The 25,780-nt window shown below is 34.9% G+C and overlaps 1 protein-coding gene across 1 annotated transcript in view; it reads right to left on the bottom strand.

Moving 5' to 3' along the window:
* EPHA6 (EPH receptor A6) overlaps nucleotides 1–25,780 on the bottom strand; it is a 426,028-nt gene that overhangs the window by 107,715 nt on the left and 292,533 nt on the right. The window contains exons 8-11 of the mRNA XM_088144521.1: nucleotides 17,961–18,069; nucleotides 14,494–14,564; nucleotides 10,940–11,065; nucleotides 9,860–10,045 (exon numbers count right to left, since the gene is read on the bottom strand). Of these exons, the coding sequence (XP_088000647.1) occupies nucleotides 9,860–10,045; nucleotides 10,940–11,065; nucleotides 14,494–14,564; nucleotides 17,961–18,069 (492 nt within the window). The remainder of the gene's footprint in view (nucleotides 1–9,859; nucleotides 10,046–10,939; nucleotides 11,066–14,493; nucleotides 14,565–17,960; nucleotides 18,070–25,780) is intronic.

Here is a 25,780-nt window from a genome sequence, read left to right as displayed (position 1 = left end):
TGCTCTATGCTAAGGAAACATTGGCATTAAATTAATTGCAAAAAGCCTACAAGCGTTTTAAGATCATAAAGTCTAACTCATTCTCCATAGAATTTGACAGAAGTATTGTAAGAGGAGTGACAGGAATGTACTCAAATTTCCCTAAAATAACTATGACTGAGACTCTCTAAATACTCTATTACCACTCCTAGTTACTTCTGCTATCTTCCTTATAGCGAAGGCTACTATATCCAAGCTTCAGAAATCTAGATGACCATGGAAATAGCTGCAGTGAGAGTTTTCTGTATCAATGTGCTGCCATCTAGTAGTTGTCCTGATTTTTGAAGCCCAATTACACTAGCTCTACCAAACACTTAATGGATACAACAATAGCCAGTTTAGGACTGCTTTTAGGTTCAAAAGACAAGCCCCCCCCCCACATATCTAATTGTCCTTTTTTTTTCTCATTGGGCCATCCCAGTGGCAAAATTCCACACTGTAATCTAGCATCATTTAAATTTCCAAGCACGTCCCAGAGTAGTGTCAAGGCAGGGTCATGGACATCAGTTAAAGGAGTCATATTACTTAGCCAGCCAAATAAAACAAAATAAAATAAACAAACAACAAGTACAAAAAGCTGAACACCAATAATCAATAATGGACCCTAATAATTGTCCTAGAATGCCAATTTTGATGCAAATTATGAGTCAATCACCCATTAATTTATTTACTAAAGTCCACATAATTTTGCTATAGTTTTAACAAAGTTCACTTCAAAAGCTTGTAGTTGCAAAAAAAATTCCCAGCATATAAATCTGTTTTTCTTTTCAGAACAAAAGTACATGTGTAGTACGGTTTCTTGAAAATGTGCATTGAATTTAGATCAATACATTTGTTGACTAAATAATAATGTTTAAAACTTTTGAGGAAAGAAAAGGAAGTAATCCAATCATGAGGAATCACCATATAACATTGATCTATTTGATACTGCACCTCAGATGAAGATTGCATCTTCAGATACTTTTCTTCTGCAAGAAATTGCACCACTTTGGAAATACCACAACAGGGTAAAGTATCTGCTAGTTCTTTCTAGCTGCACTGTGATTTTTTAAAATTTATAGAAGAATTCACCAGTTACAGTACAAAGTGTACTGTATAGGACAACATTATATGGTTATTCTGAGTGCACACTGAATCTTACAGAAGAAGTCTACTAATAGTTTAAAACTGTAAATCAGTATCCATATGTATAGTTATATAAAAACACAAATCTTTTGCGTACATCTGCCAGGGTAAACTGAGTAGGGTATAAACTGTATTTACCGTTTATATCATTCAAGAATTTTTCTTTCATTGCAAAAAATTAAAAGGGACTTAATCTGGACGGTTATGTGTTTTGAATTATCATTGAACCACTGAAAAATAAAAAATAATGTTACATCTCTTTTCAACTCTGATTATATACATTTCAAGGACATGGAAAATTCCACTTTTTGGCATGTGTTTACAGTATCTTAAAATAATGAAGCTATTAGTCATCTTGCTAAAACAGGCAAAGCAAAGACAAAGTGTGTGTTTATATTTTATCTAAAAAGACTTCCAATTTAGTTAATTTCTGAAATAAAATTTGGTTAAAGAATATTTAGATGTACTATGACTATGAAATAAAAATTTGCTATCATGTATTTTCCAGCCAATATGAGATGCTTATAATTATAAGGATAATATGGTAAAACAAAAAACAAAAAACCAAATAACATAAGGGATGGCTCTTCCATTACTTACTACTGCGCCCAAGATGATCTTTGAGAAAAAAGGATCAAGTTCATGGTTGTATAGTATAAGCTATCTCATCTCAATTTTGAAGAAACTGGCAGTGACTCTTGTCTCCCCTTTGTGTTCTATGTCTTCACCATTTGCCAACCATGTTGGATGCTGAAGCTAGATCTTAATTTGATTATCCCCCAAATAGAAAATAAAGCAATGTCCTGATGGCCCTCTAATGACAGAAAATAATGTTCACGTGTTTTCTTCTTTGTAGTCTCCACCATAACAGTACACAAAATATATACTCTGGATCCGGACTATTGAATGTGAATGTGAATGCTGGCCACAGTTTGTTTGATTAGAAACAAACTTGGAGTCAATTAAGATCAGGTCATACAGGTGGAATGTATTTTTTGTGCCACGATTCAGTTAAAAACCATGTAGCTATGCTCTAAGTTAAATACAAATTAATTTTTATACATTTATTTTACCAGCATTAATAATAAATTATTCCCATATTTATTATATTTGCATTTACCTTGGTTTTTTCATCTGAACTTATATTTTAAAGGTTATAGTCTAATTTCTTAGTGCTCTGCTTAGATCCATTTTTATAACCTTGGGGTGAGAAACAAACTTGGATTTTTTCACAGCAAGGTGATAAAATTAAAATGATCCTATTGTGAATTATTTATTACAATTTGCAAAAGAAGCAAAGAAAAAATGATGGAACCCAAATGTAAACAATGTGGGCTGCTCACTAAATAGTGATTGACATTATTGCAATTTTGTTCTTTGCTGCTATATTTAACTAATAGATATAGATATATACCCTACCAAGACTAAGTGGCTATGGGTGTTTGAACTGCCCAAATCTGGGGATATTCCATCTTTGATCTTGGATGATGTAGCACTTACCCCTTCAAGGTTGGTACACAATCTGGGGTCTTCATGGACTCATAGCTCCTGCCTGATGAGCAGGCGTCAGCTGTGGCTAGGAAGGCCTTTATACAACTCTATCTAGTGCGCCAGTTGCACCCTTTCCTAGATCAGGAGGCCCTTCAGGCAGTCACTCATGGGGAGTCACTTTGTGGCTTGGCTACTGCAATATTGTCTACATGGGGTGCTCTTGAAGTCCACCTGGAAGCTGGTCCAGAAAGTGGCAGTGTGAGCAGCAATGGATATATAGCCCAGGTCAACAAGGACTGCACTAGTTGGTGTTCTAGTTCCTGGATATCTGGTGACAAGTGGGCTGCAGGACTCAGGACTGTTGGCTGAGCAACCAAGGCCAGCAGCTGCAGAATTACTGGAATAAAAATTGCTTACTTGTCACAAATATACAAATACTGAAAACAAAGAAATCATGATTTGCTATTACAAATCAAGTCCAACAAGAAGATATCTGAAAAGAATGCACCAGTTCTGGAAAGAACAACATCCAGAATCAGAAATAACAGAACAGAGGCTAGCAGATCAATGCTGATTTTTAACATGAAATAAAGTATTCACAGAAGTAGAATTGGAAGAATTGCAAAGGTCTACCTAGGGCAAAGAAATTGAAGCCTTGCCAGAAGCAGCTCAGATAGTAGAGCCTTCTCCTCAGAAAGCCCTCTAACTAAAAAAGAAGACGAATTGAAACAAAGAATAACTGAGCATCTAGAACAGCACAAAAACAACAGTATAAGTTTGCCTGCATTGAAGCTTGTTACAAAGAAAAAGCTAGCACAAGTATTAAACTATGCCAGTACTGTAATATCAAATATAAATACCAGCTTACTGCAAGAAATAAACCAGCTGATGTACAGCATAGCTGAAGTTATAACTGAATATGTTGGATGCAAAATCAACAAACAAGAAAAAAAGTCAACCAATGCACCACTAAAATGGAAGATCAGCATGCTAAGATCAGATGCAAGCAAGCTACAACAGATGAAAGAAAAGAAGCTGAAGAACAAAAATACCAAAGAATACCTGATCAAGAAATGTCACCTAGAAACCAGGAAGATCAAGGAAGCACTGAAAATAATAAAGCAGCAAATAACAGCCATATCCAAAAAGATCAGCAGATCTCCAATTTCAGTCAAATCAGAAATGTTTCTACCAATCTACTGTATCAGTGGAGAGACTGCAATGAACCAGTCAGCACCTGATAAAGAAGAAACAGTGCACTTCTGGGCACAGCTATGGGACAACCCAAAGAATACAATAAGAATGCAGCTTGGATAAAGGAAGTAGGTAATAATAAAAAAGAAGCTGAAATGAAAGAATTGATAATAACAGCAGAAATGGTGGAGAAAATGGCAAAGAAGATCAAGAATTGGTCAGCACCAGGTGAAGAAGAACTGCATGGTTTTTGGTTGAAACATCTGAAAATGAAACCCCTCACTTCATCATACTTGCCATCTTTTATCTTTATTTTTTATGTTTTATTGATGTTATTGCAATTTCCTTGATTGTTGTGAGCTGCCCAGAGACATTGAGAATTGGGCAGCATACAAGCTTAATAACTTATTATTATATTACAGTAATGGTATTATGGTAATTTTCTATAACTCTTGTAATAAATCCAAAACATGTATATAAGCTACAATAATATCCTACATCCAGGGTCAGCTTTAGGCTAAGGCTGAGTAGGCACTGGCCTAGGACACCAAAGCTTAAGGGTGTCAGTGCTGCCCTTCCTTCTGAATCATTGTAGAAATGCAAATCTTTGCATCGGCAGGAGGTAGTGCCTGGGACACTGAACCAACAGTGTCTACATCCAACAAGATAACCTGGTCTTTTGACTTTCCTTGTAAAGACAAATGGAATAAAATGGGTTTATGATCAAAACAATGAAAATTTCACATATTATAGATGGTTGACCAAAACAGTTTCAAGAATGTTTCTTGCACATAAATATAGTATAACATTCAGCCGAATGAAATAAACCCTACTTATTGCTAACTTTCAAAATAATTTTCCCCAGTGTTATAAGTGTACACAGCATGCTGAAAGCATCCTCTTGATTTTTTAAAAAGTGTCTTAATCAACAAATCTAAAGCTTGATATATGCCCGAAACAAATGTATTTTCCATTCTCAGAAAGTTTATGAATATCTTTTAAATAATATCAGTGATTTTTAAAACTAAAATCCAGAAAATTAATATTGCTTCTAAATCAACCCTATTGTTAATGAAACCTTTGTTTTGTTTTTTAATTTAATACTGTAGTAGATTTATGTAGAGTTTCAAAGGGGAGTTTTACCTGTGAAGGTTTGTGTAAAACACCCCTTTGAAAGCTTCTTTATGAAGAAGCCTGATTCACCTATTTTATCTCACTTTTTCCTCTACAGCTTTAGCTAGCACTTTGAATAGCTGGAGGAGCCTCTTCTAAGTATTACAAGTGTTGTCTGAGGCTATAAGCAGATGTGAAGTTTCTCACTTTGCCTCTGACTCTCTATGAATTATGGGCACTCAGCATGGCCCCACTGAATAGTGGTATGAATTGCCCACACATATTTTGTGCAAAGCCATAATCAAAGTGATCACAAAATGCAGTCCATGTAAATTTAAAGCTGAATTCCAGGACGCATTTATTCTACAGATAGTTGTCTCATTTCAAGTAAATGGAAATAGTTCAGAATCTGTGGCTTCACCATTACAGCAAAGCTAGATGAGAAGAATTGTGTTTGAAATCTCCAGTGAGACAGAATGGTTGAGGGATGCTCTGTCTCTGCATACTCTAAATCTGTGTATGGTGTTCCACTTAAGGAATGCTTATGGTAATGGAAGTGAGGTGGACCATTCTTTCAGTTCTTTTCTCTTCAACCCCCATAGCCCCTTCCATTCCTGGCAAAACTGCTATGTAGAATGGGACAAAACGATCAGCCTAAATCATTATAGTAAAGGACAAAATACCTTCTCCCCATTCAGAGTAGCAGTAAAATGTTATTTTAACACATTGTACCATAGCCTGAGTGTGTCTTTTTTTAATATTACTTTTTTAAAAATCCAAAGTCATTCTTCTACCATACCAAAACACTTTTTGTCTTATTGATCAGTAATTAATGACTGGGAAGAATTCTAAAATCTATTGCAATAAATTAATTTGGTCTTTGTTTTTAAAGGCCAATAGATAAAAACATTGTGATGGATCACTTTTCTTACTAACTGAAGCATTATATACAAGCAATTGCTATAGCTTAATAACTAATGGCTAACAGAGGGAAAGCATATGCCTACACACTCTAGATTAGCTCAGTTTTTCACTGCCAGACAGTGATTCATTAACCACTTATTATGGTATATGTCTCAGGGTTCAGCGTCAGATTCTATCGGATCATTGTCCCATAACTATATCCCAACTCAGAATTTCCTCAGTCTACAGTATTTCCATAAAACCAATTTGAACTACTTTATATTTCAAGTGGCTCTCATATCAACCTTCATATTTGGCAGGCACTGGCCCTTTAAAGAGCTTTAACTGATTAGACCCCTCTATTCAATTTAAACAATTTTTTTATTGAATACTTAAAACTCTACTTAGTCTTCTTTTTGAGATACATCATAGAGCATAATTCTTAAAATAAATGAAACCTATAATTCTAGAAAGGCCATGCAATTTATATTTTTTAATTTCCCTATTAATATTATAACAAAATAGCATTAGATACATACACATATATGAGCACAAAATAAAAAATAAGCCTTATTAAAAGTTGTTCTCATTAGATTCAATAGTTTATTAGACATTGTCAAGTTGTAAAAAATATTCACTAATACAAAATATTGGCAATATAATAAGCAGATGCAAGAGTCTCCTCTATGCTATGATGTGGTATGAAACTGTGATGGAATGGAATTATGAAGGCCAGGCTCAGGGAGATAAACATTTTCTTAGCTCCCCAGAAGAGCATGGGAGGAACAAGAGGATGAGACTGGCACCTTCCTGAGGAATTCACACTGTTGTGGCTGGCTGACTTTGGGAGATGGGTTTCAGTCTGGGAAGATTCTTGCTAGAGGTTGTAGCTAATAAACATAACTGGACTGAATTTGCATTGTCTCTTGGAGTTCCTTGGGCCAGGCCTGACAGAAACATTCCTTTTTATTTTTTTAGAAAGATTAAGAAATTAATTATGCAGTTCTAAAAATGTTTAGGTCTTTTTAATGTTTAATTTAAAAACTGTATTTGTAGTTCTGTATTTTGATATTAAATGAATATCAGAAAAGGATAGGAAAAGAAACAGATTAAATATATAAATTACCTGGAAAAATGTTATTTAGTAATAACACTACAAAATCTGTATATGAAACTTTCATTTCCCTTTTCTTCTGCATAACTTTGTATTTTAATGTTAACATATTTGTATTGAGGAGTGCTGTACCTGTTTACTATTTAAACATGAAAAGCAGAAGTAAATCTGTTTTTTAAACCAATCCTGACAACTAAACATAATTTATCACCAAAGAATGAATAAATGTTCTAGCTGACTAATCTAAAGGCTAAACCTTCCAGCCTTTTCAGGTTTATAATAGAGACTGTGCAAAGAATAGCATAATACTGAACAATATGCAAATGGTGTTCACCAATAAAATGTTCCCTGCTTCAGTTACACCTTTGAAACACAAATTAGTTTAGCTCTAATCGTATTATAAAACAATCCTAAATATAGTTACATGGAAATTAGATTTTTAGAAGCCTATAGAACTACAAAACTGAGTTAGAGTTGGATGACAAATCTTAATTCCAAATACGTTATTATGATCTGTATATTTTCAAAATACTCCTTTTAACCACAGGTAAGTGTTGAAGAAACAGCAATGAGCTGACTATTTTTAGTACCTTCCACCCATGAATGGAAGTGATTGAAATGGATTAGATGGAAATTTTATTAATGTTATGGACCTCCAAGCTTGTTTGGAAGGCTAGACACATTGCTATAAGATTTTTTTAAATGAGAAACCAACAAACCTTTTTCTCCAGAGACAGTCCTAAGGGAGGATATGATCTCCTGAGACAGAAGTAGAATTTGGGGAAAAGCAGCCTGAGGGAAACTTGAAGTTTCTAGAATCTATACTGATTCTGCCTTAGGCTCAGCCTTATTCATACTGATAGCTGCTTTCTATTTATAATATGTAAATGTGTAAACAGATTTTTTTTCCCCAAGACCTCTTTACTATTCTCCTCCTGAGATTCTAAAATCACTGCACTGAATTGAAACACATGGTCCTAAAGTCTGCACAAAGCTGTCTTGTAATAGAATAAAGAGCAAGTCAAGAAGCTTATTTGTTATTTGTTCAGAATGAGCCCAACTGAATAATTACCTAAATCCAGTACTGAAATCATACAATTACTAAAAGAAAATAATCTTAGTTCAGGCACACTATGTCATAATTGCATGCTAGTTTCCTGCAATTGCAGGAAAGAATTAAGAACAAAAAAGTCAAGAAACAATTCACAGTCCTTATGATATTGCCATCCAGAATTGTTGGTTGGAAGGAAACATTTGCTGTGTGTGATGAGTGTTTCAAGGGTGTGGAAATATCTGCAGTAGGCATCTCCTGAAGTGCCTTAGTCATACATTAGAGTGATTTATTGTCAAGAGAATTACTACCAAGAATATTTACTCTTTTAAAATGATCAATTGCGTTGAGGAATTCCTTTGAGTAATGCTACTTGATTGTCATTTTATCACCTTATAAGCTGGAAAAGAAAATTTAAGAAAATAAACTCAGTGCCAACAACCTTTATGAGCAGTATGAGATTGTAATTTAGGACAGTTAGTTATGGAGCATTTCCATACTAAGGATTTACAGCATCACCCAGCCATTGCTATAGCAATAAGTATCCTGCTTCACTGAAGATATATTGATACAACAATGCTTTAAAATTTTTGTGCAGAAATGCTCAGTAACTTGATATTACTAATCATATTAGATATTATATCTCATTAAGTTTGGTTCTGCTTTGTTTTTGTGGCAGTCTTGTTTTGACTTTATATAATCAAGAAATGAACTCAAAAGTTAAAAAAAGACATAATCATATTGCAGTAATATCAGGACATTTCTCATGTTGTCAGTTCATGGATTTTCAGAATGCCCAACCAATTTTAAAATAGTAACTAACATAAGGAAGCATTACAAGTAATCAGATCTGAGGAGGTGTTAATGGGAAGTCTTAATATAGAAGCTAAAATTAAATGAAATAAGTAGATTGCTTTTTCAGATAAATTGTATCTATCAATTGGGATAAACAGCTGTTTGCTTTTTTTCTAACAATATTAGGAAATAAGCAAGAAAAGTAGATGGGGTCATATGCAAAAATCTCCCATTTCTTTGATCATATAATATTTTTTTCTTCTGAGGATATTGCAATGGTAGATATGTAATATTTAATTTCTGAATTCATTCACAGATTAATCTGAATCATAACTAATGCATAAAAATCTAGTTGATTGTGCAGCCTAACTTCATGTGGCCTTAAACCTACTTTCAAAAACAAGTGGTTGGAACAAATTTCTAATCTAAGAGCACAGGAGAAAGAGGGAGAGACAAAAGGGTGTAATAGAGGAGACAGAGAGATAGGTTATCCCTACCCCAGAATAAACCTGGGAAAGTGTGGCTTAGTCAAACTCTTGTTTCATTTTGTTTTGTAGAGCCACAATTCTTCAAAAATTCAGAACATTTTCCAAATGAGAATATGATATATTTACTCTCATATGTTTGTTATATCTCCAGTAAAGTTCAAATAACATTTTTGCCACATTCAGTAAGTATTAAAAGGGTAGATGTTGCATGAATTATGTTGATTTCAATATAACTATCTGATGTTATATACTATCAACATACACTGGTTACTTACTTTATCCATAATATAGATTGTGAATAAATGAACCATTAAAATAAATGAAAGAACTGTGGATAGATCTGAAAGTACATATTTGCACATAAATGTTTAATGTTGCACACATGGTTTCAATGCCATAATTAGGCCTACATTAAGGAATACACACATATATACTGTTTCCTACAATGCTGCTCACCTAAATGTGGAAATCAGAATCTTTAGGTGAGTGACTGTGTGGATAAAGCAGAGAAAGAAAGCAATAGATAATATGTCCTAAGCAACTTACTTTTTGTGACAACTCCCTCAAGGCGAATAATATTTGGATGATCAAACTGCCCCATGATACTAGCTTCTCGTAGGAAATCCCGTCTCTGCCTTTCCACATGTCCACCTTTCAAAGTTTTTATGGCTACAGGAATCTCTCTTTTCCCAGGTGTTTTTAGGCGACCGCTGCACACTTCTCCAAATTCACCTGAAATTCAAAACCAGTTTGTTAGACTGACAGCAATATAGATCATTTTAAGCCTTTACTATCTTCTAATATTTTAATATTAAATATCTGAATAACTATATGAAAATATTATGGCCAAAAAAACCTAATTAAAAAAATATACATACCTGTGTATATGAATTATTTACAAAAAATGCATCTGGCTCACAATTCCTATTAGTGAACTCAATTATTTACAAATGAAAGCCCAAGAAAATAGTGTTTTGTAGAGAAACTAAATAAACCATTATTTAAAATAAGGTCAAGAAGCTTTTTACAATTTGTCTGTATATAAAGTGTTTCAATAATCAATGAAATATCTCTTCAAATATAAAAAAACAGCTTGGGTTTATCAAATTATTGCACTCTGTAGACATATACACAAGCGTGCACACACACATACACACAGAGTCACTCACAATTCAGTGGGCAATTCCAAGTACAATTCAGTGGGCAATTCCACATACTACTCCACAAGTAGTATGACTACTGTTAGAAATAAGGACATTTGATGCTTCTTTAGAGCAGTGATGGCAATGCATCTTTGCTAGCCAAGTGTCTAGCAATATGAGTTGGAATTAAGCAACATTTAGAAGGCTAGAAATTGCCCATTTGTGTTCTGTAACCCACAATAGAAGTTATTCAATTTTAGACAGTTTCTGGATCAGGGCTGGGACTGTTTATGTTCATCTGAGACTCAGCTATAAATCTATTTATTATCCACGTATGTTAAAGATTTACATTCTAGAATATTTGGTGCTATTAGAAAACTACATTCAATATAAGCCATCCATACAATTTTTTTATAGTAATACTTTCAGTGTATTATTATAAAAGTGCACTTATTAGTCATGGGAAAATATGATTAATTTTTACCTGCCCCAATAACTCTCTCAATACGAATTCGTGATGGATCTATCTCCTTTGCAAACTCATGAACAGCAAGGGATGGGTCTTCATAAGTATCTGGATCAATATATGTTTTGGTTCCGGGAAATCGTACTGTAAAATCAGAAAGGTAGTTTTTGCATTATATGAATGATTCCAGCATTTAAATTAAAATAAAACAAATGAGACCATTAAGAAATACTAATCCCACTATCATACTGAAATTTATATTGCTAGATCTTGTTATTCTAAGCTGTTACTCATTATTGTTTAATTAACATTCATCCCAAACAATCTGTGAAAAGGCTGCTTATGGTGAAAGGTATAAGTATGCAAATGGACACAATTATAATGGGGCCAAGAAAGGAGAGAAATTAGCTCTTTCCCCCCCGCTTCTTTAATAGAGGATGATAGAAATGACAGTGATAAGATGACAGCATGGGTTTCTCTAATCTAAATAGTATGACATGACATGGTAAGGGTGAGTATTTACATTTTCCTTACTTCTAAGATATATTCATGGATGTACTGTAAGTTTCCAAGCTATTGTGTGGTCTAGCCCTAGCTTGTGAAGAAGGATGAGGAAATCAGATGGCTGCATGGTCAAATGTCAGTCTAATTTTGCAATCTACAGCACTAAGTTATGCAGTTTTCCTGCTGCCTCAGAGAAACAAGGAATTATTCCCTTTATGATTTACAGTACATGTTTATTTATTGTGCAGCTTTCTCCTTTAAAAAGTATATTGAAGTGATCAAGTCAAATCTTTATTTGGTCATAGGCCAGCATAAGGAGGGTGGGTACAGTCAATTAAAAAGCATAAAAGATAAATTGGAGTTTATAAAAAATGTTTTGAAAAGCTAAAAGATATAAAACCGAAAGTCTGTATAAAAAATAAGAGTCTAAAAGATTCTAAAAAGGTGGCGGGGGGGTAGGAGCATTAGATGGGTGTGGAGGAGCATAAAAGTTAGTACGTGGCAAATTATATCAAATTACAGACCACACTAGTATGACAGACTAGATGCTCATTAAGTCTACTTTATGGCATAGATCATCATCTGACGAATTTATTTGCTGCTGTGCTGAACTGAAAGCAGCAGGGAGGTGTAGTGCGGCCTGGGTATTTATGCAGTAATGGTGAGATGAAGCTAGTACGAATATCTCTGTAATACAGGCACTGGAGAAGCATGTGCTCTGTTGTTTCTGTGTGTCCAAAGGCACTGTCTCTCTGGGTAAGGAATCTTCCTGTATTGGCCTTCAAGGACACTGAAGGGAAGGCATGACATCATGCTAGAGTAAAGGCCCTTCAGTGTTCAGGTACTTTGAGTTTATTTATGTATGCCAAAGGGAAGGCAGAGTACCTGTTGGATTCACTGGCAATAAAGGTTGGGGACCTGGCTAGATCCAGCTGGGGCTCTGTGTCTGCTACATGCTGTTTAATGAGTGCTTTGGCCTGATCATATCCAATGGTGAGTAGAAGACATGGAGAGAAGCCCAAGGATGAGATTTTAGTTGCCAGTGCCTGTTTCCATGTAGACTGAAAATTATCGTTTATAGTTAATGGGGCAAGGCCAAGGGGAAATATATTGATGTATTAAAAAAACATTACAAGTCAAAAATGTTATTTTTAGAGCTGGCTACATTCCATGATTGTCACAGGGTAACTGATGGTTAAATACATACTATTGCCTACTATTTTCATATTGTACTCTTTAATTATATTTTCTGTCAGACTATTTTTTTCCCCCTAAGGAGAAGATATTTCATCAGTGAATTGACCACGGCCAAGATATTTTCAAAAGAGGAAATACATGGGAGATGTTGGGATACCTACGACGAATGATAGGTAAATAATCGGAAGGATCGATAATGAAGCTCAAGCTCAGATACTTTGGTCACCTAATGCAAAGAGAGACCTCTTTGGAGAAGACCCTGATGCTGGGAAAGATTGAAGGCAAAAGGAGAAGAGGATGGCAGAGGATGAGATGGTTAGATAGCATCACTGAAGCAATAAGCATAGAACTGAGCAAACTCAGGGAGGCAGTGAAGGACAGGAAGGCCTGGTGCAACATGGTTCATGGGGTCACGAAGAGTCGGACATGACTTAACGACTAAACAACAACAACAAGCCCCTATCTCCATGTTCAGATCAAAATGACTCCTTAATAGCCACTTGATTGTCAGGAATTTTAATGATTTCAATTGCTTTGTTTCTACAAGAGAATATTACCACTGTATTTATGCTCCTTCTTATTCTTTTAATAATGGAACATTATTTTTTTTACTTGGTAAATTTCTATTTGTATAGAAACTCGAGTAGACCATTTCACTTCCTACTGGCTTCAATGTGATGGTTTCTATAGATAAGTTGTCCTCAAAGGAAAAAGAGAAAATGAAGTAAGTCAATCCCCTTAAGCCTAGGGCTTACTTTTTCAGATTTCAGTCCAGATTTTGTAGCACAACTTCAGAGAGTGATGAAGGCACAGAGTTACATGCAGAAACTTACTGAAGTGCAAGCTTAAGGGAAATATTTCATGAAAGTGTAGATTAGCCCTACATTTTGAACAAAATTAATGAAAGCTAGGATGAAGGCTTGAGAGTACTAATATCAAAAAGCCCAAACAATGTCTTTTTCTGCCTTGTCTTACCCGCACAGGACTCTAAATCAACTGTCTCATCTGGACTTCTGAATCCTGGCCTAACACTTCACTAAGCTGTATACCTAAACTGTACTGTCTTTCATATTTTAATCTCTGCACTGCACTTCACCTATCTTTGCTATATTTTCAGCACTGTAAATATTTAGTTGCCTTTTATTTTGGCTCCTGATTATGCTCTTTCATTTAAACCATCTAGGACAGGGCAAGGAGGCATCAGTTTTATTATTACCCATAGTATAGTGTGGATTCATACACTAAACTGTTAGTTCAGACTATGCTGTTTGTTTTAAAATATGAATGAATTGTGGAAAGAAAACTATAGCAATGTTGTAAACGACCAAAGTAGGATAAACATTATTTTTTACAAAAAAGAAGAGTATGCTGTGATTTTGAACAGGGAGAAACCAAAGAGTTCAGAGAAAATCACATAATGAGCAGCAGGTGGAAATTCTTGCAAACATCTAAATGCTGATGAAAAACATTTATTTTGCATGCTTCAAAGGTGAACAGAATTACTTTCCCCTAAGACAGCCTGGAATAAATGCTAATTAAAAAACACCTAAGAATGCTCAGAAGTTTGGTTATTTTGGTTTGTGTGCTTATATGTAAGTGTCATTAAGTTTATGATGCAGAGGTTGTTTGCATCATTTCAAATTTGCAGAACATTTTGTAGGGGTCATGAATCTTCCTCAGCTTGAAATAAATAACTTTTTTCCTGCAAAAATTTCCACATTCAGTTGGACAAAGGTGTAAAAGGTAATTCCAGGGACGACATACAGTAAATCTCGCTTTATCAGTTTGACCTGCAAGATAAATGCAAGTTAAAAATTGCAGTGGTGAAACTGATTTAAACATTTTTTAAAATTTTACTTAGCTTTGCTTACAGTGTCCATTTTGCAAATGATTTCTTCGTTTTTCTTCAGACTTCATTTTTGCCTTGATATACCATTGGCATCTTTAAGAAAACAGACACTGTTTTACTTTTTTTAGTGTCACAACATGAATGATCTTGAACTAGCATGTTATTTATATAATAACCCTAAAAATATTGCATTTAACTGAAGAAGGATGAAGAAAACTAACAATCAAATTAAAGTAGTAGTTAGCAAGATTGCTTTTAGAATATATTGCACATCAGTGCTCTTCATTTATCCAGTACGGATAGATACTAAAATGTATGAAGAGGATTCCAATAACATATCAGTTAATTAAGCTTCACAGGTGTTACTTATTACACATATTATTCACATCTCTTCCAAGTATCTTCAAACAAGGGACAATGTTAGACTGATATTTCTCACATATTGTTAGAAGCAAATAATTGGTGTCTAGCACTTGAGATCAGACTGAATGTTTTTGGAAGCCTTTCTGTTCATTATCAAGGGCTTGAGTATCAAAATAGGTTCAGGACTTTGAAATGCTTAAAATTACAATTATAATGAAAGCATCACATTTTTCTCATGCATGTGAATATCTTATTATCTTATGATAAAAGACACCTGGTTACCAGGAGGTTATTACATGCTGATTTACTCCCACCTTTGCAGTTTAGTATTAAGGTTGCATATTCCTGCTCTTAGATCACCAAGAAAAGTAGGCTGCATTTTGGGATAGTTGAAAAGGACTAAATCTGCCCTCTAATTACAAGTCTTCAATCCCTGGGGCAAGGTTGTATCATGGCTCTGTTATACTTGAGCACACCTTTATTTTCTTCAAAGAAAGTAATATTTTGGGTAACTGGGGACACCAACGTGGCAAAGTCAAAAATCTGTTCATAATACCTGATATTTTGTGGTCAGAATATCACTGGTAGACATTCATAAGGTATAAAATGACTTATTTCAGCTTTGTTCAGTAAGGGGAAATCTTTAAAACATGTACGCCAAAAAAGAGAAGATATCTTTTCAAATTCTGAAATGTACACATTCTCTGAGCAACCAGTTGCAATTGCTAGTATGCTCCGTATCATCTACCATGCTGAAATATCGTGCACTAAAAGCAGGATCTAAACTTGTCAGTTTTAGGTCTTTGGCCCACAGGCTGTGCATAACCCACAAAGCCTTAATTATTTATAGAAATATTACATAACTGATCACATATAATAAAATATATAAGTTGCAATCCTTACTTTACAATAAATATGTATTCTCTGTCTAAGAAAGCAGCTTTATAATTAAGTTCCCGGAACAAAACTCATCTTCCACTTAACCTATTCGTAACTTCACTCTAGTCTGCTCTAGCAGAATTACACAGAGGGCAAGATCTGAAGTTCTTATCCACTTAGGAATTTATTGAAAGGTTGCATGCAGTTGTGTACCGCCTCTCAGATTCTAATTCCCAACCGATTGTCAACTTTTGTACAGGTGCTCTTCCAGGACAGACGTTGGATCAGACCAAAGATTTATGCCAGCCTAATTTCCACCATGGCCAAATGTATAAAGGGAGCCCACTGGCAGAAAGAGTCAACAATTGCTTTTTATTTATTTATATTTCAAATTTGTCACCGCCCATCACACAGCAGAGTGACTCTGGGTGATGTATGGTAAAAACAGAATAAACATTAAGTAAAATAGACAAATATTAATTAATTAATTAATTAATTAATTAAAATATGATAGAATAACAAACTTCCTATATGATACTTCCAGGGGGCAGATTTTTTTCCTATTTGGGTACCAAAGCAATTAATATTGCATAGTTTCACTGAACTCTGAAAAATCTCAGAACATGATAACCCCTTTCTGTTATTCCCAGTGCACTTAAATATTACATTTTATGAAATGTATCTGCTTTCCAACTCCAACTAATGTTTTTACATTAATATCTTTGAAACTTTCTGTTAAGGGCTTATCATTCAGTCAAGCTGAGATGCAGATAAGAATCAATGCAACATCAAACTGTTAATTCAGCATAAAGAAGCAAACACGCCTATTCGAAGCCCAATTATGCACTTTGAAATGTGCTTCAATTCGAATAATAAATTGATGGTTGGATGTGAATTGTCTTACCCTATCTCTTATCCTGGCATTTAAATTTCAGGAAAAGAATTCATTATCTTATATAACGGATTGAATACATTCAATATAGCCACATAAAAAAACCTAAAATTGTTTGCCATGTCCCTAATAAATAATGTATATGAAGAAAATGTCAATATATTTTTTCCTCTTATCACTGTAATGACAAGCCTGAAGCACCACACTAGAATGTTATTACTGTACAAAATAATTTTTCACAAATGTTACTATTATGATTGCATTTAGCTTCTCTGTCTAAAGAAATGTCTATTAATAAAAGTATTTGCATACAATTTTAAAGTTAAATTTGTCACAATTAGAGCACAATGGATATTAATAGTAATATCCATAACTTTTAATGAAGGCCCTTGCTAATCATGTTGCTTTTCCATGTCACATGATAGGATCACAGGAAAGTAGTACTTTAATTAGCTCAGTGTGAGAGAGATCTGTATTTAGAAACTTCTTGAAGAAGCCAAACATAGGAACAAGTGCTGTCCTAAGAATATGAAACTACAAAATTTAATAAAATGTAATAAAATCTTGGAAGCCCTTCTGAGAGTTCCATTCCCATCAATGAGAGAATAAAACACTTTATGCAATAATATTGTTACAGCCAACTGCTGTGCTGTGAATTCTTAGACCTGAGTAAAAGGCAGCAATATTTGATAATAATCGTTTTTAGGAAATGGCTGCTGATGGACAGTCTTAAAAATAAAAAATAAAATTGAATAAAAGTGGGTCTTTAACTTATATACCTTCTAAATATACCAACAGTAAAATTGCTAAGTCAAAAATGATGCATTTGATATTTTTTAAGCAATGAAATAACCTTAGGTTTGATAAGGTGATAAGTTTCCATATATTTCTTTTCCTTATTAAATTGATATCATTTTTCCTGAGGAAATTTTCTCTTCCATGGATGCAAAAATTCTTTAAATATTTATGATTTTTGTCTGCCTTTCAGAACCAGCTTGGAGAAACACAGAAACTATGATTTCCTAGATTTCTATTTAAGAGACAAGTGGCAAACATTTTATTCAAATTTGGCCTACTTCTTCTGGAAAGCCTTTATTTTCCCAGCATTCACACAGCTCTCTGATTTGTTGCCACCAAATGGCAATCATAGTTTATGGTGCAGTCAGGATAGGACATGGAGTCTCATTTTAAAACTTCAGAAACATGGGCAGATGCTGTGCAACTTGTTTACCTAAAATTGAGAAAATAACATCATTATGTTACTTCTGTCTATTATGATCAGAGGCTAAACTTTCCAGTGGCACCCTGAACATGGGTACTCCATTCCACAAAAAGAATTGTGGGGTCAATATTACCTTCCAGTGATGAGGAAGAAAAGAGTGAGAATGACTAGAAGAGTGAATCCACCCACAGCAGCTGTGGCGATGACCAGAATCTGCCCTTGTTCTGCTGCTATATCTGAAGCTGAAACAAAAACAAATAGAAGTCAGTGTTAGAGCAGCACCTTTAATGAGAAGCTACAGTCCTCCCCCAGACAAAACCCAGAGTTATTAAAAATGATCTTGCTGTGATAGTTTAGTAAGCCTGAAATAGAATTTCTGGTCTAAAGTGGAGGCACTTGGAGAAGAAATATTTTTATTTGTTCATTTGTCTGACTCCAGACAGCAGTACAGGAATATAGAAACACTCACATTTCTATGCATTATCTACATCATTCATAACTTCCATAACATTTCAAGTTACATTTTATCCTCAGAGCAATCTTGTGAGATAGGCTTTAAAAAAAGCTTGTGATCTAAGGCAGAATGTTAAGCAAATACTGGGTCTCGTTTCCAAATCCAGCAGTCTATTTATATGGTATCTTATAACAGCACCCATATGTGCCTGGTTGTTCTGAATTTATTTTGCACTGAGTATAAAAGCTCACAGAGGAGGTTTTAGCATGCTTTACAGACATTGGATAGGCTATACTGAGAGGGATTTGGAGTGGATGGCCAAAAATTGGAAAGGAAGCGAAATATGTTTGGTTTGTATTTTAATAGAAACCAACAGATTCCCAGCTCCTAAAGTAATATACATGCTAGAATGTGATTCTGTTTTGGTTTTCACACTGCTCTCAATTTGGGGATATGGTCCTCCAACTTAAAAAAGTCTATATTGTTGAAAGCCATGTTGAAATGTGCATAAAAGAATAGTACAAAATGAAAGCATATCTTGCACTTGGAAACAGCACAGAAATATTCACATAATGCCATTTCCTCCAGAATTGGAAGTTCTACCAATCCCGTCAGCAATACTGATATTGAGCAAAGAGCCCAACAGGAAGGGGTGGGGGGAGGGCTGAACAAGCACCTTCACTCTGAAGGAGGCATGAAGATAATTTGCCCATGATCCATGGCATCAAAAAATTCATAAGAGGGAAGATATATAATCAATGCTGCCCGTATTTTAGGATATTATAGGATGTAAGTGAAGAAAAACATCTAGCACACAGTGCTGTTCTAATTGCTTTGATGTAAGTACAAGCAGTTAGGGTTTCTCTTATTACTGTGAAAAAGCGACTCAAGAGGAGGTCTTTAAGAATGAAAATTGTAGGCTATCATGAGCTTAAACATGAAGAGTACAGCTGTATTAGAGAGAACTGCAAATTCAGATAAAAGGAAATGTAATTCAAATTCAATTTACATTGCAAACTATTACTGGATGATGAGGATTTCTTATCTTGCATATGGTAATAACAGCACACGTTATAAACTGTTCAGAATCAAGTCAAGCTGTTTAGTGACCATTGAAGTTTTGATTTAATATTAAATAATTACTGTCCCAAATGTCAATTCATTAATTATGCTGAAACAATCAATTTTACACACACATAATTTCTGCTCTTTAATGCCCCAATTACTTGGGGGAAAAATAAGCATAAGAAAATATTGGTACATGCATTATTTTGAATTGTATCATAAAGGCCTCAGGTCTTTATTAGTTTAAGCATTCATTCATAGTTTTTATTAATCCAATTTTAAAAAATGGGGGCATGTTAGAGGTAGCTTTAAATCAGCCATGATCCCAGGCTTGGGAGGTACAGTAGCTATTGTTATTCAGGAGGCTGTTATAGTGGTTATAAGCACTGAAACATAGATACCAGATATGAGACCCTCCTTGTGAAATTGGGCACCTTTTGGGAGGCCTTAACTAACCAGGAAGGATATGGATTCAATACACAAATGGCAGCACTGACATCTCTGCAGACTTTGCTCACTTTGTTGAGATGCATGGGCTTAAACTAGTCCCAGATAATAGATTGAATTAGGAATTGTCCAGCCAAACTCTGAATGAAACCAAGTGACTTTATCCATCAGATGCCTGGAATATTCCTCACAGCAACGCTTCGGATGTTCTTTCTGTCCTTCAGTTCCCATAAGAGACCAGGTTATCTTAAAAAGGACCACCATGGCATTTTGCAGATGCAATAAAATCGTAAAAATAATTGCATTTTGCCACCTTTATCAGCACTGTGTAAGCCCTAATATAAGCTTCTATGTGTGTTTAGTTGGGCTCATTCTTTGTCTTTTTCCAGCAGCACTCTCGGTATCTGTGCTAATGCTTTTTTCCTCAGAGCTCCTCAGAAAAACCAAGGATCTGCTGGATCCATGGTTTCCAGAGGGTACCTGGGGATTTTCTGAGTCTCTGGTGGGCAGTTAAGCTTCCTGAATGAGGGAGTATTGGCAACTTTGGAGGGATTGCACTTGAATACATCCTGGACTCTAGGTTCTTGCTCAACAAGCTAGTAGCAGTCATGGCTAAGAAAACCTTTCCACAAATCCATCTTATGGTGCCAATTAGTCCTTATCTCAGTCATGGTTCAATGTTCAGTTCTGCCTGTGAGGTAAAACAGGGCTTGGGGAAGGTTTAATCTTCACCCAACCCTTGCACAGTGACTTTGGAATTGGTTGTTCACCACATATTATGAGTATCTGTCTCATTTTATCTTTGAGAAAATGATCCTGAATATTATACACACATACACACATACATACACCTGCAATCTGTTTCTTTTTTTCTATCCATTAAAATGGGAGTCTCATTTGTTTTGCACAACATTCTGTATTTCTTATCTCCTTTCTGTTTAACATACACAAAGAAAGTGGATTTATGTGCCTCCAGCCACAAACTAGATAATTTAATTTTGGATAATTGTTCATGAATAGTATGACAAAGATATTTATTTATAAATAGCATGGCAAGAATTCACTGTGGTCAATGACTGACCATGCCCAAGATTTTCCTTCATTGCTACCATTCCACACCCACATTTTAAAAAGTTGTAATTTTTCATTTGTAAAAGAGCCAAGAACCTTGTGTGGTAGTAGTTTAAAGATTACCAAGGTGTTTATTATTACATAATACTCCCAGTATTCATATTTTTTGTAGTAACATGATACCAAGGACACTTTGAGGTTTCTCCAGTAAAATAATATATAAACCTGCTGGGACTTGTAAATTATCACCTACTCAATGCAAGACTGACTATTTCATTGCTTATCAACTAAATATAAGGAAGGAAAGATAAAGCCTAAATTCTATAAATACAAGCAAGTAAAGAGAATCAGGATAGAAAACAATGGAATAAGTAGTTAAGTTTCTCAAGTCACTTTTGCTTAGAGAAACATATATATTTTCCCTGAAGTGACTGGAAGGCAGCCAAAACTAGTTGCTGCTCCTATTTTTCCAGTAAGCAGACTCCAAAAAATTAGTTTTTATCATATAGGTGGCACCAATATTAGATAACTACTATCTAGTCTTAACCCTTCTCTTTTTAGGTGAGAAGGTAGTGGGTCTACAATTGTAAGGAGTCCTGGATGAAATGGATTACCTATCTAATCAAGTTTCATTTCTGGATATGGCAACAAGATCACATTGATCTTTCTTGTAGACCACCTGTGGCACAGTGTAACTCCAACAGTCTTGAACTTGCTGGACCTCTCATCAGCTTTTGAAGACACCAACCATAGTGTTGGTAGAAGTCACACCCTAGGGCTTTCTGTTATGGGCTGCTACAATCTTGGGTTTGCAGTCTTGTCTCTTATTCTTATATGATGGTTCTGATCCACCAATACAGGGTCAGGGATAATCAATATGAGGATAATATTTAATTGTATATATCTTTTTAAAATTATTTATTAATCCTTTTAAAAAAGAAGAAAAGAGAGATCAAAAGAGGAAGGAACAAAATTAAAAAGAAAAGAAAAAAAAGGTTGACACAGAAATATAATATCAGTAGGCAGACAAAGGAATTACCAAGACTGTACAGTTAGTGCTCAATATATTGTTGATGAGAAATTAACCATAAAATACAAAGTGCTTAGTAATTTGAGTACTTAAATTATTTTAACAATATAAGAAAAGATTTAAATCACTGAGCTAAGTGCCAGAATCTCTATTGTTTGTTGCTAATGAATACGCCCCCAAAAGGTAAAAACACTATAGATAAATATTAGTTTTTAACTTCCCCGTTGTTGTACTCTGACTAATGTACAATATTTATAGACATTTAAAATTTTTGTGTGTTTCTGATTTCAGTTCTTTAGTCAGTTCTCTTTCCCCTTAAAATCCATATTCTAAATACTTATATATGATTCTGTTGTGAATAAATTTGCTCAGATGTCTATTGTAAATATATGCTGTTTTGCCATTACTGCATATTCTCCAAGTTTCACTTTGATATCATTGGTAGTGTATCTCTTTTCCAATGTTGTGTAAATTTATCCTTGCATCCGTAAATATATATCTTAGTAAAATGTGACTTTTTTGTTAATATGTTAATATGTCTTCTTACTATGAAGAACTGTGGTTGTATTTCAAATGTGATTTGTAAAGTCCTCTGAGTAGTTCTGTGTATTTTTTTTTTCCTAGTACTTTTGAGTTTTTTTACATGTCCACCAAATATGGTAAAATCTTCCTTCTGACTCATGGTATTTCCAGCATTTATTACTGGTAATTATTGATGAAATTGTATGCTGTCTATAAAACACTTTATACCAATTTTCTCTTAAGTTATAACTTAGGGTAAATTTATAGATGTGTTTCATGATTCTTCCCATTGTTGTGTTGTAACTGTTTCTTTAAAATTTTGCATCCATTTTATGAAATGTTTAATTTGTTCTGTCTTCGTGTCATATATGAGTGACAGTTGATACATACACCTTGGTAGATGGTCTTGATTCTCTATGAGCATTCCAAATTCTGTCATTTTTCTTAGAACCCCTTCTTCATTTCTGAGGTCAGTTTTTATTCTTCCAGCAATTTGTAGATACATCAACTTTGGTAGATTCTGACCTTCGCTAAGTAGTTTTTGCTGTGCCTTTAGTCTATTCATGGGATGTGGGTGGCCCATATCTGCATATATAATAGCACTTTTCTAACTATAGTTATCTCTAACAGGAAAAGCATTTAAAGGAGCGGCTAGTGGTGAGATACATAATTGTATGTGTCAATCCCTGTCTGAATAAAAAAATGAGTGAAGGTCTTATCCTAGTTAAGGATGGGGATGATCAGACTCAGGCTTAATTCCAGCAAGCTGGAATGGCTATAGGGTTAGAAACCCTCTGATACTGTACAAGGTTTACAATTTGGATATTTGCTGTATCATCTTGTCCCAGTGGCATCTGCCTGCCCAATAAGACTGGGGAGAGTGGTATCTCTATGGATTTCCTCTCTTTCAGAATGTCGATGTCAAGCCCCAACAGCAATGCACGAACAAGGAAGCGAGGTTCATATTAATCAGTCTGATTAATCAAGTTTAATGCCGGTAAAAATGAGTTAAATAATAGAATCTTGGAAACTAAATAAGAAAACTGCAATTCTCATTTATTAGTGAGTGCATTCAGGCAGGCTCTCTGTGAGTTGTTTGAATTACTTTCTTGTAGCGAATTGGAAAATTGTTTTGATTGCTGGGAGTGCCATTCTCAGGACATGACCCTTCAAGAACCAGGCTTCACTAGGAAACATAACCAGCCATCCAGGCAGCTCTTTGTCAATTAACTCCAAGGACCACTTTCAATAGCTGTGCTTCATCAGAGAGCTGAGGGACCTGAAAATTGGAGGAGCTGGAGCTGGCAGTGTCAGTCTGGTTCCCCACCAAAGCCACAGAAACACAGGCAAAACAAAACAAAAATGCAAAAAGACCAAACCATAATAGGAGACAGGCAGAGCAATGGCCAAGAGCAACTATGTGCCTATGATTCAAAACTTTCTCCCCAACCTTTCTCATGCAATTAAACTCTGTTCTGGATCAGTTCTGGAAAACAATCTCTCTACCTGATCTGAATCTTCCATTTTGTGGAACTGACATTCAGCTGATATTGTGTTAGGCTTATGCAATCACACTCTAGATGAGATGGAGGCAATCAATTTTATATGTTTTTCTTATCAGGGTTTGATAACATTTTTGGTTTCTCTTCCTTGCCTCAGACTGTAGAACATGACAATTGATAGGGCTGGTGGAGTGGGTATAACCAAGTAGTCAAATAAATAAGTGGAGATAGATATTCCAAATGTCATTTATATGAGGAGCCAGAGCAGAATCTAGGCCAGGTGTATCCTGCTATATCACACTAATTGTACTTACTGAATTTGTATTTGCACAGAAAGCAACTCTTTCTGAAAGTTGCTGTACTAATGCAAGAAGAAAAATATCAAAAGTCCACTGAAGTCCATTGCTTCACAACCATAAAACTTGATTAAAAAGTTTGTTCAGCTTAGTGAGTAATAAGACTTTGTCCAATATAAACTACAAAAACACTTTAAATATATAACAGCCAGTTTGCTATAGTGGTTGAAGTGTGGCATTAGGAACAGGGGTACCTTCAGCCACAGAAGGTCCCTGGGTGACTTTGAGCCAGTTAGGCTCTTTCAACCAAATCTACCTCTCAGAATTGCTGTTGGAAAAAAGAGAAAAGACTGCTTTGTAAGCAACAAGTTCCTCAATGAAAGGTATAATATAAATTGAATTAATTAATTAATTAATGACTATCTTCATTTTATTGACACTAGCAGAAAGATTAGGCTTCACTTCATATTGACTTTGGAGCTGAAAATGTTCAGACAACTTAAATACCTCCAGCTATATAAAAATTAGAACAACTGTGATTAAGTGTCTATGTTAGTCAGACTGCACGAAACCAGGAGACAGGAGTGCTTTTCCCTTTCAGAAACTTTGGGTACCTTCTATGTTTACCATACAGCATGAAAAAGGTAACTTGAATTTAATTTAAAGGGTGCACATTTTTTATTTTTAAATAGATTGACCATTTAGCCACTGGGTGAGCTTGCACCTTATTACCAGCTCAATTTTAGTCTGTTGGCTACATGCTTTAGTTATTGCAAACTGACATCTGTCAGCCAGAAGATCCTCCAGCAGAGTGAAAAATAGGAAAGTGACAGAAAGACAGTTGGACAGATAAAAGGGAGCACATGTAAGACATATAGATACAAACTGTGGTGACTGGAGTTCTAATGGAAAGGAATTAACATCAAGAATATAGATAGATGCAAAAGGCATTATGTAGAACAAAAACAAACACAGTTTTTAAACGTATGGGCCAAGATATGATTGACTGACCCTTTTCCTTCTTCATATTCTACATATTTAATCCCACTGAAGAAAATTTTAAAATGATACAAAATATTTAAGATAATCTTTAAACTGACCATTTTAGAGATTAAAAATGTTGGGATTGTAGATAATTACATCAATTACTTGCATAGTCTTTGGGGTTCTCTGAGCTTGGTTGTTTTCTTGCAAACATTTCGTTACCTGGCTAGGTAACATCTTCATTGCTGGAAGCTTGATATTCAGACAAGGCAGCCATCAACAGGCACACAGAGATAAACTTCTACACACTATTCAAAAGAGACAATAAAAAGGAAACAAAAGACCAGAATATCTCCTCACCAGCAATCATCACCCAGATGAGCAGAGATTAACACCAGGATTATCACCAGACATACAATCAAGCAGTAAACAATACCCTAATCAAGGAACTACCAGGAACACCAACACAGGCAGGGCAAGCCACTGTATATAAACAGAGAGCAAACTCCACTCTATTCTAGCACTGAAGATGTTACCCAGCTGAGTAACAAAACGTTTGCAAGAAAACTACCAAGCTCAGAG

This window comes from Python bivittatus, unplaced genomic scaffold (assembly GCF_059951505.1).
Source record: "Python bivittatus isolate LINGU-HERP-01145 unplaced genomic scaffold, Pbiv_v1 ctg000350_np1212, whole genome shotgun sequence".
Taxonomy (NCBI): Eukaryota; Metazoa; Chordata; class Lepidosauria; order Squamata; family Pythonidae; genus Python; species Python bivittatus.
Note: the sequence above shows the minus strand (reverse complement) of the source record. Positions and strands in the feature narration are given on the sequence as shown.